Genomic DNA, 17,261 nt, shown 5'->3' with positions numbered 1-17,261 from the left:
TTTTACAACACAGTTTGGTAAAATGAGTGACTTTGGAAAGCAAATGGAAGAATGGGGGGAAAAAATGAATGAGCTGGGCGCACAAATGGAAAAAAATATGAAATCAGCGTTTAGTGGTTTTGGGTCAATCTTTGGTGACAATTGGATAAATAATTTCGTTAAAAGAGACGAAGATGCAGAACCTGCCCACAAAAATGCCGCTCAACCTGCCGTCAAAGCTAGACCTGCAGACGAAGAGGAAAACGGCAGTTCAACCGCCAGCCTCAAATCACATTCACTGATTCTCGGAGATTGCAAAGAGTCAACGATCGAAAGAACCTAATCAAAGAAACGAAACTAAACTCACGTACGCAAAAGTGAAGAGGCAGTGACCCTCAGCCCACATGGAATAAATGTTAAAAGAATGTAGAATATATCTTTTATAGTTTTAGAAAGATCACTAATGATAGCAAATTTGAGCATGGTTAATAGTAATAATCAGTTTAGTAGGATTAATATAATACTTTATTTTAAGAATGTGATACTTTAACTTGGTAAGTGGTTTTAGTTTTTTTATTTTATTTGAAATGAATAAACAGTAATTTTAGATATTTCATTTTTTTTTTTTTCAACCAAAAGTGCCTTATTATTGCTTTTACAATAGTAATATATCATAAGGATAAAAGGAGGGGAAGAAAGAAGAAAAGGAGGACGATCAGGAATATAAAAATAGGGGGACTGAAGAAGGAGAGAGGAAGTAGGAGAGTATACTGTAGAAGAAGTAACATGAGCAGTGGAGTCTCCACTGGACTTGGAGAGTGAAGAGGAAGAACTATAAGACGGATGTTAACTTATTTAGAGGGTTCCAATTTACGAGACTAAAGTGACCGGGTAATTGTTGTCATTCTGTAATTCTGTAGGTTCTAAAAGTACTGGACATAATTTTCTTAAAGATGATCTATAGCAAAGACAAATGGAAACAACAATTTTGGGTTCGGTTTTAACGTTAATTCCATTATCATGCAGTTATAATACATCGCAATAAATTTTCATAAATAATAGTAAAAAATTAAATATATCGTCCGCAATTTGCTGCATGCATAAGTATAACTTAATAATTCCCGTAATTCCATGAAGTTGTATTGGGATTTAGGGCCTTTTCTGTCAATAGATTTTGATTGTTAACTTGATACATTTAAAATGAACTAATCGAATAAATCAACCAATATTTTGAATTCAATTTTGATCTTATGCGGCATGATATGCCAATCAAAGGACTGCTTATCAATTAAATCTACTTTTAAAACTTCAAAATATAAAACAGATCAAAATTTAGATCAACATAGAGTGATTGGATTTAGTAATAATCTAACAATCTAACTTTAAATTTTCAATTACGTAGAATCTTTTAATTAATTCTATAACTACCACTGAACTATTAAAAACAGCATTGATTACAGATGGTATAATGCCAATATAGCTGTAAACAATAACTGATAAACCTTCGGAGCTGACTCGTACAATAGTCATTTCCAAATAACGTCTTATCACTATCCTCAAAAAGAATACGATCTCGTCGTAAACCACAAAGCTAAAAAGTCGAAGCTTTTTATTTCCCGAGACATTTGATAACGTCATAGTTGCATGATGACGTCATAGTTGTATAAATGACGTCATAGTTGTATAGATGACGTCACATTACAGCAGGGAAATGACGTCACAGTTGTATAAATGACGTCAAATTACAGCTGGGAAATGACGTCACAGTCGTATAAATGACGTCACATTACATCAGGGGAAATGATGACGTCACAGTTGTATAAATGACGTCACGGTTGTATTAGATGACGTCACACTACAGCAGGGAAATGGATCCTGCCCCGGCATCAACGCGTGGAATGCTCATTTCTGCGACGTAAACCCACTTGTTAGCTCGAATATCCAGCTTCTCCACAGTTTGCAGAGGTGAGGATCCCAGAATACCTGGAATAAATGATTGGAATAAATACCTGGAATAAATAATTTATCTGGAGATTATGACGTGGCAATTATTGGGATTGAAGAGTAGCAAAATTTTTGTTTTTCTCAGGATTAAGCAATCAATTTTTATTCTTAAAATATCTACACTTAATTTGACGATCAGATAAATCTATATTTACCGCCCACAGAATAGAGGTCCTCATTAAGAACTGCGACATCAACACCAGCTCTTTGAGTGTCCATCTCAGCAACTGCGCTCCACTTATCAGCACGAGGGTCGTACCTGAGTAGGGTTTATTAATGAAGAGGGAAGAAGGGAGGGAGGGAGGGAGGAGGGAGGGAGGGAGGGAGGGAGGGAGGGAGGGAGGGAGGGAGGGAGGGAGGGAGGGAGGGAGGGAGGGAGGGAGGGAGGGAGGGAGGGAGGGAGGGAGGGAGGGAGGGAGGGAGGGAGGGAGGGAGGGAGGGAGGGAGGGAGGGAGGGAGGGAGGGAGGGAGGGAGGGAGGGAGGGAGGGAGGGAGGGAGGGAGGGAGGGAGGGAGGGAGGGAGGGAGGGAGGGAGGGAGGGAGGGAGGGAGGGAGGGAGGGAGGGAGGGAGGGAGGTGTATGATTTACCTTTCTACTGTTGCTAGAGGTCGTGTACCATCTAATCCTCCTACAGCATAGATACAATTGTTGAGTGATGTAACCCCTACCGCATACCTGAAATAAAGATCATATTATGATTATTATTTCTAAAAATTCGTTATTACTTACTTTTGGTGAACAGCTGTTTAATTGTTTTACATTTAAGCTATAAGGTTTTAGTGTGGGTGCATTGAACAATTATATAGCCGATAACAAAGATTTCACGTTTATTGTTTATAAAAAGCTATACTATCAACAATACAAAAAATAACTATATATTACTAACATAAAATATTAACTGTATATAAAAACGATAATGTAAATCCTAACACTGATGAGGTATAACAAGACCAAACTAAGAAAATAATACATCTTTATTTAGCAGCTGTAACTGTCTTGTCGTTTGCAGGTAACAAAAAGTCCTTTCCAGTAAAATCACTGAAATTATCGCAACCCAATATAGCCGAATCAGGGACCCTCTCAATAGGCGAATACATAGGATGATGCCCGGTAACCTCCTTCCTTCCTGCTGAGTTATCCCTCCTGTTATAAGCCAGAATCAGAGCTCTTCTTATCTTCTCCGAGTCATTCGGCTCACTCATATGTAGAACATTCGAGTGAAAGAACAGCGCATCACCGGGTGACATCTCCACAAAAAGGTGCCTAAACCTCCCCGTTTTATCCCCCTGAATCTCCTCCACTCTCTCCAGATTCGCCCCAGTTTGTCCAGCTACAACCCCATGCTCGATCTTACCGCACTTATGGGACCCTGCAATAACTTGAAGACACCCGTTCTCCCTAGTACACGTATCCAGAGGGATGAAGACACTGAGAGCGTCAGGGGTAAGTAACCCGTTGTTGTACCAGTAACCATAGTCCTGGTGCCACTCCTGCTTCCCTCCTATGAGGGGCTCCTTCATCACCATCTTGCTGTGGTAGTGGTACACTTCTCCACCTAGGAGTTGTTCAGCAGTCCTCACTACCTTCTCACACCTGCAACACCAACAAGTGACTAAAACAAGTAAACTCAAGTGTGAGGGGGTAAATTAACTTGTGCGGAGATAGTAAATCCACCATTCGTTAACGATTGTAGACTGACGGAAGGCAACATATTATGAGAAATATGTCATTCATTACCTGCATATCATTCCAGTAACATCATCCCCAGGGGTATTCCATAAAACCATCCTTGGCATTCTGCCAGAAGCGTCAGGAATGCCATACCCATACCGCAGACCGCTCTATAACATCTGTCTCTGTGAACACCCGGAGAGTATTGTCCACCTCGGAGGGAGCCAGGAAGTTCCTCAGTAGGATGTAGCCGTGAGTGTGGTAGTCGTGGAGGATGGAGGGAGTTAGGGTGAAGTCTGGGCTGAAGTTGTGTTCTCCTGGCAGTGGCATAACTCTACACTCTACGAACTGTTACAAATATCCGATAGAGTGGAGCTAATAGTAAAGTTAGGGGATTCAAAATTGAGGTAGTATGTTCAAATCAGACTAAATCAACGCTAACAAAAATACGATTGAAAAACTGACTAAAAGCTGTTAAATTATTTCACCAGTCACAAATAAATTTCAGAATGTAAGAGATACACACACGTGTTCAGGTAAACAGTGAGAATTTTAAAGGATTAAATTTCAGCATTTCTTCAAAACGATAATTAAAGGAGGTAATTTTCTCCGAATATCAAATTTCCTTCCATTCTCAGTGTCACATACCTACATCATGTATAAAATGAATGTCGAATGGAATATGTGAAACACCTGTAGAGCAGAGTACTAGTCACTAGTTAGATAAATCATAAGTTTTAAGTTTTAACACTTTCAACACTACTATATAACAAATAATTTGAGTCTGAAGATGGCGTTGACGCCTAAACTTTGCCTACATTCCTAACTTCCTGTTTCATTTGTCCTTGTCTCTTCCAACCGGATATTATCCAACTATCAGTAAGGCTTAAATACTTCAGTTTTATAAAGGATCCTGTACAACTATATAAGTATATATGGATACGATTTAAGTTATTAGAACTATCCTAACGACTATCCTGGACCTTTCATAAAGGTTTATAAAGATCTGTAAAGCTGTAAGAGACTTCTACTACGAAAAAATCTTTTTATGATTAAATGCAATGATCTTTGTTCCATGTCTGTTGGGGTGATAATTTCTCCAGTAGCTTTGCTCGAGGGTGACGAAGGATCTATCGGAAAATACTATAAAATTGAAATTTTCAGAAAAATACCAACACCATCTTTCATCTGTCCTGATTCAAATTCTTCTTGCAGTGAGATAATGGTTTACAAATTTCATAACCATCCTTTGGAACTATCCTAACGACCACTACCAGGGCAAATTACTTCGCCAGCTGATAATATTAACGCAAGGAAAGGACTATTTTTACCACAAAAGACAAGATAATGCCCGGCACGTGGACTGTGCCATTTAATCGTCACGTGCACAGGGGCTCTTACTGAGATTCCTAGTATCAGTTAATTATTTTTATTTCGCTATCATATTCTGTTGGCCGGGTGAGGCGATAAATTTATAAAGTAGCTTAGCACATAGGTCCTGATGCTTCTTGAAGTTACGGTGTTCATTATTAAATTAATTATTTATCAATTATTGTTAAGTTAATTATTACTATTATTTATCACTATTGATTATACAACAGTCCCTTCAGGACTAAACAGAGCGCTTGATGAGTTGTAGTTCCTCCTTTATAGGAACTACTAAAATTACACTTCAACAGACGGGAAGTACGTCATGGATCTAAATTTAATGTTACAGAACGATGATGTGCCATTTAATCGTTAAGCTTTCACAAGTATCTGCTCTTACTGAGATTCCAAGCCTTAGTTTTAAATACACGCTGTATAGATGTTCTGGTAAACCGCTACAGTCCGTCTTTTGAAGTTTTCAATGTTGATTTATAACAATAACAGTTAGCTGAAATTCACTTTGAATGAAGAAGAATCGTCAAAAGGTTACTCTATATTTTGCACTAAGCTGACTGAGCTATGCAGGACATGGCGAAAACTATAACCGGCAAGTAATAAGAATTTTAATTTAAATGCCATTTGCGAGGATGTGTTTTAATATTTGTCTACGTTTCACTCGTGGGCTTGCTTTTAGATTAGACGGAGGTGGGTTTGGAATGTCTTTTATAGTACAGCCAGATCCGTCTAAAAAAAGCGATCTGCTGACACTCAAAGCTTTCAGAGGTTTTTTGACGTTTTTGAGTCCCATTAGGTGCCCTTTATGGCTGACCAACTTTTCCAAACTTTTCCACTTGTCTTAAGGCCACTTTTTGCCACTTTACCACTTTTTACCACCTTTTTTGTTTGTCGAATATCTTTAGTTGTGAACATCGTAAAAGGTTGCGGATTAATCGAGTGTGTTCATATTATCAGGAAGAAAAACTTTTGTTCAAACAATTTTTACGTCAGATAATAAGTTAATTGGATAATTATCAATTAACTAATTAGCAAAATTCTAAAAAATTTTTATTGGCTAAAAATGATTGGAATAGCTTAAAACACGGAGAAAAGTAGTTTTTAGAAAAAAATTTTAAAATTTTTCACTCACATTTTTTTTTTCGAGACTTAGAAAAAATTTCGAAAATTAAAAAAAATTTTCCGCCAAAAGTGATCAAATCGCATGAAACACGGATAAAAATGCCTTTCTAAAAAACGTAGTGAATTTTTCGTTTCAAGAATACTTAAATCGCCAATATTTGTAGTTGGAGTTCAGTAAATCTCGGCAGATTTTAGTAATCAGGAATTAGTATTACTAAGTGAAGAGGTCTGAAACTGAAAAACGTTAACCATACGATCGCGCGGCGATATAAGAGTTTCATAAACTAATTTTCACAGAAACTGCACCAATGGCACAGTCAAGATCGAAACGATAGCCTGCTGTACTGTCATTTTATTGATTTCAATGATGAATCAGTGGGGTTAAGATAATCACATTTGTAATAAAATATAAATAAAACATCTCTGTACCGTCAATTGTGCTAGTCTAAACCAGCCTACCTGTATTACCAGACCTCTTCTTTTCCTCGACAATCAAACCAAGTTGCTCATATCGCATTTGGTGGGTGATGTAAGTAGTAATACATATCGAGCTGTATTCAATCACAAAACGACACAATGCAATACGTGTATATTATATTATGGCCCTTAATGAGGTATATGAAACGTTCTATATCGTACACTTCTCGTTTCTCCCGTGAGAGGCCCAGTATGGAGAGGTTTTACAGTTTATCACGAAAACGTCTACTTGGCCTCATGGCTCAAAGAAGGCAAGAAAAGACCAGAAAGCTTTCAACTCGCTCTTTTCAATGCCCGTCCATCTGTCCCACATTAATCCTGAGCTGATCATCATAGCCCCGAATATCCTACGGGAAGAACCTGTATTTTTAGCCGACCCTGACATATGGGGTTGATTTGAGGTATCCAGCATAGCAAATGAAGCGGTATGCAGAACAATACAAAACAAGTCACAGTTGATGTTGGAAGGTGTATTTACACTTGCTTTCTGGACCTGGCTGTTCCTTAGTTTCCTTGATCTGTTCTTGCCTTCTTCGAACTGTAAATGAGCCATGTAATGAGGCCAAGTATACTTTTTCGTAATAAACTTTAAAACGTCTCTATACCGGGTTTCTCATTAAGAGCCATATAATATACACGTATTGTGTCGTATTCTGATTGAATACAGCTCGTTATGTATAAGTTTCAATACCTACAACACTACTATATAACAAATAATTTGAATGACAGGATGGATTACTGAGGGCACTGTGTTAAGGTGATTTGAATAACAGGATGGATTACCGAGGGCATTGTGTTAAGGTGATTTAAGTGGGTCCCAATCCCCACCGACCATTCTTCTTTGTGTCATGAATACTTGCTTCATCGTCTCCTTTTAATAAAAATCACGGTGTCTTTATTGACTAAGCGCATTACTACTTACATCACCCACCAAATGCGATATGAGCAACTTGGTTTGATTGTCGAGGAAAAGAAGAGGTCTGGTAATACAGGTAGGCTGGTTTAGACTAGCACAATTGACGGTACAGAGATGTTTTATTTATATTTTATTACAAATGTGATTATCTTAACCCCACTGATTCATCATTGAAATCAATAAAATGACAGTACAGCAGGCTATCGTTTCGATCTTGACTGTGCCATTGGTGCAGTTTCTGTGAAAATTAGTTTATGAAACTCTTATATCGCCGCGCGATCGTATGGTTAACGTTTTTCAGTTTCAGACCTCTTCACTTAGTAATACTAATTCCTGATTACTAAAATCTGCCGAGATTTACTGAACTCCAACTACAAATATTGGCGATTTAAGTATTCTTGAAACGAAAAATTCACTACGTTTTTTAGAAAGGCATTTTTATCCGTGTTTCATGCGATTTGATCACTTTTGGCGGAAAATTTTTTTTAATTTTCGAAATTTTTTCTAAGTCTCGAAAAAAAAATGTGAGTGAAAAATTTTAAAATTTTTTTCTAAAAACTACTTTTCTCCGTGTTTTAAGCTATTCCAATCATTTTTAGCCAATAAAAATTTTTTAGAATTTTGCTAATTAGTTAATTGATAATTATCCAATTAACTTATTATCTGACGTAAAAATTGTTTGAACAAAAGTTTTTCTTCCTGATAATATGAACACACTCGATTAATCCGCAACCTTTTACGATGTTCACAACTAAAGATATTCGACAAACAAAAAAGGTGGTAAAAAGTGGTAAAGTGGCAAAAAGTGGCCTTAAGACAAGTGGAAAAGTTTGGAAAAGTTGGTCAGCCATAAAGGGCACCTAATGGGACTCAAAAACGTCAAAAAACCTCTGAAAGCTTTGAGTGTCAGCAGATCGATTTTTTTAGACGGATCTGTCTGTACTATTAATTTCCAATCACTTTTCAATATCATCTTAGCTAAAATATTTTTTAGATTATGGAGCTATGAAACTTGTGACATTATTGATTCTGTTGAAACTTGGTAAACCAGAGAGTTTGTCATCACCACAGAGTACTACGACACCACCAAAAACCACAAGCACAAAAGCTTCAATTATCCCAGGTATTACATCACTTATATTATTACGTATAAAATTAAAATCGACCACTACATCAGTTTAAAGACAGTAATTTTTGTTTTGGGTAAATTAATGGAAACGTTAGCTTATTGAGTGTCACACTTGAAAACACTTTGCAGAATCGTGCAGTTTTCAAGAAGAAACAGGATTTTTGAAACAGGTATGTTTGAGAGGGAGGAATCGCTACGACCACACGCTCTATAAGTGTCACAACACAGAGGAGTATTATTTAACGTATTCATGGCAAGATGTGTCAGTTTTATGTTCAGATGATCCGCACTATTATCAGGCTTGCACTGGTCACCACACAACAGTATATAATATGGAGATAACAAATAGCAACATTCTTTGTGGAGGATTTATGTGTAAGACTAATTGGGGTGTAATCCTGAACACATTAAAACATGATTTTATAATTTGCAATGGACGATCTGACTGTGTCAATACAGAACTAGATGAAGAGGGATGCAGCGAAATAACTATGCCGGGTGGGGACAAGATAGCGTCCAACAAAATCTGTAATGATGTGTGTGATACATTTTTCTGTGAAGACGAGGCTACATGTAACGGATACATTTACGGTATGTATTGTGACGAAAGGTATAAAGCAGGAATAGAAAACTACATAGCACCAGGCTTTAAATGTAATGGAAATAGGGACTGTGTTAACGGAGAGGACGAAGCTAATTGTACTGTAACTAATGAAACACAGTACACTTGTGAACATTCCTGGGCTAAACTTGGGTTTAGTCTTACAGTACCAATACACAACTTTACAAGATGTACAGTGTTATACAGAGACAGCTACAGTAGCAACAAATACTGCAGTGATTATGCTTCATCTCAAACAAACTGTTCAGATCCCGCCAAAGTAGGGGTAAGGTGTCTTGTTAACGGATACTTGTCCTCTGTATCAAAATATATGATCTGTTTGGGTGAAAAGGCAATTTGTGACGATAACATTGAGAACCAGTGCTTACAAACCTCTAGTCAGTGTACTGTTCACAGGCACTTCATGTGTGATGGTCAACAAGACTGCAATGATAAAAGTGATGAAACTGGTCATATATGCAACACCACGACACTTGATAAGTGTGAAAGACGCGGCGGCCAGAAAAGGGAACTTCCAATACCTCTAGCTTGGTTAAGAGACGGGGTTAAGGACTGTTTGAATGGAATCGACGAAGATGACAGTTGGCCCACTTGTGGGAGCAACAAATCATTACGATTTGTTACCAGCAACGACAATTGTGAAAATGTGTACCTTTGTCCATGGGGTGACCCTGGATATGTGGAATTTAGTAAACTATGCGATGGAGTTGAAACATGCGGAAATGAAAATAAGATCTGCTCTGAGTCCCGCAAACAACCGAAACTGTCCACAGCCGTTTTATCAACTGACAAAAGCATGACAAAGCATTTATCATACTGCATAAAGGGGATAAAAAACACTCAAAACTTCGAAAATCATTGCTTCACTATCACTATCAGCACGTTTAGATTTTCAAATGAAAACGTTTACGGAGGAACCAATACAACGGTTATCATGCCAAACATTCTTCAAAATTGTGACCACATGTTTGGAGAACAATATTTGTACACTAGTTGTGCAGACAAGTGTTTCAGTTCCTCTTGTCCACTGAGAAATATCCCCTAGATATGAGGCTTGTCCAGGACAATATCAAAATAGAATAGGGACGATAGCAAATAACGAATACCTAACATTTGTCACAAAATCATATGAAAATATTTATACGAACAAGTATTTTGTCTGTGACAACAATATCACTTGCATTGATTATTCCCAAGTATGCAATCTCATCGATAATTGCGGGGATGGCTCGGATGAGGACAGCTGCACAAATAATTTCAAGTGTGACGGTAGCTACATACCGGTGACAAAGAAATGTGACGGATCATTTGACTGCCTGGATTTAACGGACGAATGTAATAACCAGTGTTCAAGACAGATTCTAGAAGGGAATGCTCTCAAATGTTCATCGTGGGTTATAGGATTTCTAGCCGTCCTGGCAAATCTTATCATCCTGTCCAAAAATACTGGAACTTTGAAGAACTGTAAAACCACAGTAGCTCTGTTCAATAAGTCCCTCATCATGATGATATCTTTTGGAGACCTTTTAGTTGGTATCTACTTATTCGTCATATCAGTTTATGATGGTGTAATCTTCAAGGAACAATATTGTACTCAGCAGATTGGTTGGATTACCAGCATCCACTGTTCAATTATTGGTGTTCTTAGCACCATAGGATCTCAAGTCTCGCTTTTTGCTATGTGTGCACTGAGCCTCACCCGAATTTATGGAATAAAAAATTCTATGAGAATTCCGGGAGAAGTTACCTTAATAAAATCACTCCAAGTTGCAGGAGGTGTTTTTATGATGACGTTGGCGTCCATTATCATTGCTGTAATCCCGATCATCTCCAAATTTGAGGATTTCTTCGTCAATGGAGTAAAATATGCAGAAGAGATAAAGGTATTTATTGGAACAATGAACAAGCAGACGCTATTTGCCGTCTTTCAAGGATACTTTGGTAGAATGAAAGAAACAACACTAAGTTGGCATATGATCAACAAAATGATGTCCGAGATGTATTCTCACGATAATAGGTATGAAGATTACACAAAAAACATACAAAAGGTAGATTTCTATGGAAACGATGGAGTCTGCCTCTTCAAATACTTTGTCAAAGAAAGTGATCCACAGAGGCACTTGGTATGGGCAATTCTTGCCCTGAACTTTGTTTGCTTCTTTTTCATTACAGCTTCATACTTAATCATTGGCATCATATCTCACAAATCTTCTAAAAGTTTGACTCAGTCAGGAGGGAACCGACAGATAACTCAACGCAATAGAAAAATGAACTTAAGAATTACCATCATCATCACTACAGATTTCCTTTGCTGGGTGCCCTTCATAGTGATCTGTGTCCTACATTCCCTTGATGTCCTAGATGCAACACCCTGGTATGGCCTGTTTTCCATGATTATTCTACCCATCAACTCAGTCATAAACCCACTAATCTATGATGACACTGTAACAAACCTTATTAGCGTACCTATCCAAAGACTCGGAACCCAAATCACTGGTTCAAGAATTTACCGAGAGTTAAGTCTAAGATTTCAACGATTATCAACAGCTAACACCATTGAGCTAGATTGTGTAGCAGTGCAAGACGGAGAAGTTCCAGGCACAGCAGAGATGACTGGAGTACGAGACAACAAAGAAATGATTACCCAACTCTGAGACGAACAAGGGAGCAATGACGAGAGAGACAAAGCTGCATAACAATGACCAAGTTAGATGATTTATCTCGTAAAATCAGAAATCATCGACTTTAATCTAATATGCTGCATAAGCAGATGGGAGTTGAAAGAAGCAGAATAAATTATTTAGGAGAGTCAATTTAACAGGACTACATTCAAAGTGATGATTATCATATGTAAATTGAATGGAAGAGTGGATTGCTTTTAAGGCCCACCCAAACTTTTAATGCGATTTGGGCGTGCTTATACCTTAAAAAGCCAAGACCAGCACTGTAATTAGAAAATAGAGTACTTACAAAGGTATTTTATGATCATTTCATGATAATATAGACAAAAGGTCGAATGAATTGGGGTTCTTTTCATGCGTATAAAGTATATTTGAGGCTGATATTATATTATTATGATCTCGAATCGATTACTTATCTTTACAAACACTTACTTATAATGAGTGATGATTATCCCATTAAATTATAAGTGGTTAAGGTAATAACTTATTCAAATTATCACAAAAATTCCCACAACTTCATTCATAACTTTTGGGAAAACCACTTATCAAAAGGCTGATTTTGAATAAGGTATTACTAGACACTACTATCGTTATTATTTTTGCTGATTATTACGTACACTGTTATGTTTTAAAGATACAAACTTTTAAAAGAGACAAACAATTATAAAACCAACTTCAAAAGAAGAAAAAAAGGGAAAACAAAAAAGGACAAAAAAAACTCATCGTCTGAAATAACGGACAATTTATAAATCTGAATTAAAGTATTGATTATATGCTATGTTATTTTAAAATAATTAGAACATTTATTGAATTATTGAATTATGCTGATATTTTAGTATTTAGAACATTAATCAAAGATACGACTTTTAAGTGTTTTGATAATAATTCTAGAATGGCCGTGGTCAAAAGGAGAAAACTAATAGTATTCTTTGATAGTCACTTTTTGAATTAAATATGGTATTACTAGACACAAATAATTTGAGGACAACATGACACTCCAAACCATTGATCATAAAATATGGACAGAACTGAACGAGAACAGCAACTAAGGGAAGTTGGTCGTTTAGCTCCGGACAGTCTATGCAACGTCTATGCAACGTCCGTGCAACAACAAAAGAACCGTCTATGCAACGTCTATGCAACGTCCCTGCACATTACAGGTCACTTATCAGACAGCGCCAACCAGATACATTATCAACGAAGAGAACAAAGACGACTTTTTCGAAGCTCAGTCAGAAAATCTATCATTGACCTTAATCCATGAACTTCAATCGAACATCGACTTACTCACCAATCAAAATATTTTAGCAGACAATGACCGTAATTATGAAACTGAACTCAAAGACATTAACAAACGACTTTCAGAACACCTTCGCGACATGGCCTCGAAGTGTTTCAAACAAACCAAACCACCCAAAAAATCTCACACCTCAAACAAACCTTGGTTTAACTGGAAAACGAGATTAGGTAAAAGAGAATTTCGTAAAGCTACAGATGCAACCTCAAAATTCCCGTCAAACAACCTTATACGTGAAAACTATTATCTTGTCAAGGGTAGCTATAAGCGTTTGAAGAACTCTGCCAAAAACGAATTCTTCGCACGTATGAATGAGGACATAGAGGGGGGGAAAATTCTCAACTGGCAATCTTTCAAAAAACTAAAAAATCAGAAAAAGGAAACTTTAAATTTTGACAGTCATGATATGAATAGATTCGAGACTTTTTTTGGTAACCTATATTCCGATAACCACAAAACAATAAATGAAAATAAAAAAGTTTCTATGATTGATCAAGCTGACTTGATAAATCAAGGTGCAACTCATCCTGAGTCACTCAACTCCTTAATCACCAAAACAGAACTTGACTCTAGTATAAAATCCCTAAAAAATGGTAAAGCTTCCTCACTCGACATGATTAATAACGAAATTATAAAATCTCTGGACACCAATCATAAATTGATTATGTTGAACCTCTTCAACGCCTGCTTCTCACAAGGAATTTATCCCTGGAACGTCAGCATTATATCTCCACTTCATAAAAAGGGTAATAAATCAGATCCTGACAACTACCGTGCAGTTGCTGTCAGCAGTGTCATAGGAAAACTATTTTCAACTATTCTCTTAGAACGACTCATTCGCTTCCGCTCTGAAAACTGCCCTGATCCACCTAACCAACTAGGCTTCACAAAGAAAGCTCAAACATACGATCACATACTAACCATGAAAACTATAGCTTCAAAATATAAACTTTTGGGGAAACCTGTATATGCAGTATTTGTTGATTTTAAAAAAGCATTCGACTCAGTCTGCCGTCAAGCCCTTTTCCTCAAACTCGCAAAAAATGGCATAACTGGAAACTTCTACAATGTCCTCAAAAATATGTACTCAAACTCGTACGCTTACATAAAATTATCTGGTCACCTCAGTAAACGCTTCCAGATACGTAAAGGTACAGAACAAGGTCACCCACTCTCACCTGATCTTTTTAAAGTTTTTCTCAGTGATATGTCCTGCCTCCTAGATTTTCCAAATTGCCCCGTACTTTCAAATTTGACTGTTAGCCACCTACTGTGGGCGGATGACCTTATACTCCTTTCACTCGACCAGGAAACCACTCAAAAGCAACTTAATATTCTCGGTAATTTTTGTAAGGAGTGGGGCATTGAAATCAATGAACTCAAAACTCAAGCAGTCATCTTTGGTAAGAAAACGTTAAAACAGGACATACAAAACATCAAATTTACACTCAACGGATCTAATCTTGAAATTGTTGACAGTTATTGTTACCTTGGATTTGAACTTCATCAATCGGGTCAAGTACAGATCGCTCAACAAAACCTTAAAACCAAAGCAATGCGTGCATTTTTTGGCCTGAAAAGGGTTGTCATGCGTTCAAAGTTATCTTTTAAAGCACTCCTTACACTGTTCGACTCTCTCATCAAGCCCATTCTATTATATGGTGCTCCGATATGGACACCCACTAGTACGATCAATAAATCTCTTTGCAAAACGATTAACTCGACAGAAGCAACCGCTACTAACTTACTTAAAAAAATCAGCGCCTCTCTGCAAGAAAGAGTGCATATTTCATTCCTAAAATGGGCATTGGGAGTCCATCGTAAAGCATCAAATGTAGGTGTTTGGGGAGAAACAGGAAGAGTTCCTCTGATTTATCAATCAATTCGCTTAACGTTAAATTACTTCAAAAGGCTAAATACAAAATCAAAGTCGAATTCGTTTGTCACTGCAGCCGTAAAAGAACAAAAATCACTAAACTTACCTTGGTATCGATACATAAAACCACTCCTTGAACTAGATGAAATTTACAAACTAGATCACGTAACTGCGCACCGAATTCTCAATACAAATGCAGCTAACAAAGCCGCGCCCAACCCTGTAAGTGATCACAAATTATTAAAAGACTCCCTCATAAATCAGTCAAATTTTAGTCAATCCATCAAACCACTATGCAGCAAAAAGTATAGAATTCCTAAAATCATCGAAGCTCTAACCAATCAATTCAAAAAATGTTGGCAATATCAAAAATCTACTTCTTCTAAACTCTCATTCTATCACTCAATCAAACACACCTTCAACCGAGAGCCCTACTTATACTTATGCAAAGGCTTTTCTCGTCGTTACAGTACCACAAAACTTAGAATCAGCGCACATGATCTCCATATTGAAAGAGGCAGATACTCCAACACACCCCGTGAGCAAAGACTATGTGGTTGGTGCCAATCAAGTATGGGCGTTGAGACCATCGAAGACGAGTCGCATGTTCTTTACATTTGTGACTTGTATTCAAAACAGAGGTCGAAATTAGTCAAAAATCTTTCTCAAATGCCAATCATTGAAATAAGCAATGAAATCACCGACTCCAGCAATATCAATGAAACAAATCTCAAAGATCATCTCATGGAAATTTTGTCTCCTTACTCAACTGTAATTCCTCAAAATCACCAGAGCCTCCATATTCACTGCCACCGCTCACTTGATATTCAACCAAACACCCCACAGTATACTCAATTTCAAGAAAGGCGCTCCTATGCTGTCAACTGTGTGTGCACTTTTTTCCTTCGCTGCTCCGAAGAGCGAAATAGCTTCACCGAAGATACGCGTCAGCGTAATTCAAATGCACGAAACTTAAACAATTTTACTATCAATTTGGTGAGAACCTCGCGAATTAGTCATAATTAAGACTCAAGGATAACCCTGGCCCTGACTTCAAGCAAAGATGATTGTTTTCATTAACTTCTGTAAACAATTATGACGGTCCATGATAATGGATCTATAATTTAATTTTAATCCTGTGTAATCCTGTGTAAATCCTGTGTAATCCCAATGAACACTCTATGCACACTCCCTGCAACTTCAGTCTATGCAACGTCTATGCAACGTCTATGCAACGTCCCTGCGCAGTACCATATGAACACCGGCTACTAGCCGGCTACTAGCCGGCTAGTAGCCACTTTTGTAATAACAGCTCCTCAACTTCACATTAACAACCGGCTACTAACCGGCACTTGAAAAGTGGTCACTAGCCGGCTACTAACCGGCTACTAGCCGGCTAGTGACCACAAAGTGGCTACTAACCGGCTACTAAGCGGTCACTAGCCGGCTAGTAGCCGGTTTGGAACCGGCTACTAGTAGGTCCGCTTAAGAGCCGGCTAGTGACCGGTTAGTAGCCACTTGGTGGTTACTAGCCGGTTAGTAGCCGGTTAGTAGCCGGCTAGTGACCGCTTTCTAAGTGCCGGCTAGTAGCCGGTTTGGAACCGGCTACTAGTAGGTCTGCTTTAGAGCTCGGCTAATAGCCGGCTAGTGACCGCTTAGTAGCCGGTTAGTAGCCACTTTGTGGTCACTAGCCGGCTAGTAGCCGGTTAGTAGCCGGCTAGTGACCACTTTTCAAGTGCCGGTTAGTAGCCGGTTGGTAATGTGAAGTTGAGGAGCTGTTATTACAAAAGTGGCTACTAGCCGGCTAGTAGCCGGCTAGTAGCCGGTGTTCATATGGTACTGTGCAGGGACGTTGCATAGACGTTGCATAGACGTTGCATAGACGTTGCATAGACTGACCGTGCAGGGAGTGTGCATAGAGTGTTCATTGTGCAGGGACGTTGCATAGACGTTGCATAGACGGTTCTTTTGTTGTTGCATGGACGTTGCATAGACGTTGCATAGACTGTCCGGAGCTAAACGACCAAGTTGCCGCAACTAATTCAAAGACTGAGGAAACAGGAGGACTCTGCAACCCAGAAATCAACAACTCATTCGCTCAATA

At 38.1% G+C, this 17,261-nt stretch overlaps 1 protein-coding gene and 1 pseudogene across 1 annotated transcript in view; both read right to left on the bottom strand.

Annotated features, from left to right (window-relative positions):
* Positions 1-973: 973 nt before the first annotated feature.
* The window catches only part of LOC134824722 (kelch-like protein 20), a 38,231-nt gene continuing 21,943 nt past the window's right edge, over positions 974-17,261 (bottom strand). Inside the window, exons 16-18 of the mRNA XM_063836700.1 lie at positions 2,572-2,658; positions 2,139-2,242; positions 974-1,962 (exon numbers count right to left, since the gene is read on the bottom strand). Coding sequence (XP_063692770.1) covers positions 1,835-1,962; positions 2,139-2,242; positions 2,572-2,658 — 319 coding nt within the window. The 3' untranslated portion in view covers positions 974-1,834. The remainder of the gene's footprint in view (positions 1,963-2,138; positions 2,243-2,571; positions 2,659-17,261) is intronic.
* Positions 2,916-4,137, bottom strand: LOC134824723 (L-proline trans-4-hydroxylase-like; annotated as a pseudogene).

Source organism: Bolinopsis microptera, chromosome 13 (assembly GCF_026151205.1).
Source record: "Bolinopsis microptera isolate Bmic1 chromosome 13, MBARI_Bmic_1.0, whole genome shotgun sequence".
Lineage (NCBI taxonomy): Eukaryota > Metazoa > Ctenophora > Tentaculata > Lobata > Bolinopsidae > Bolinopsis > Bolinopsis microptera.
The sequence above is the reverse complement of the archived record's forward strand: the minus strand, read 5'-3'. Positions and strand labels throughout refer to the sequence as shown.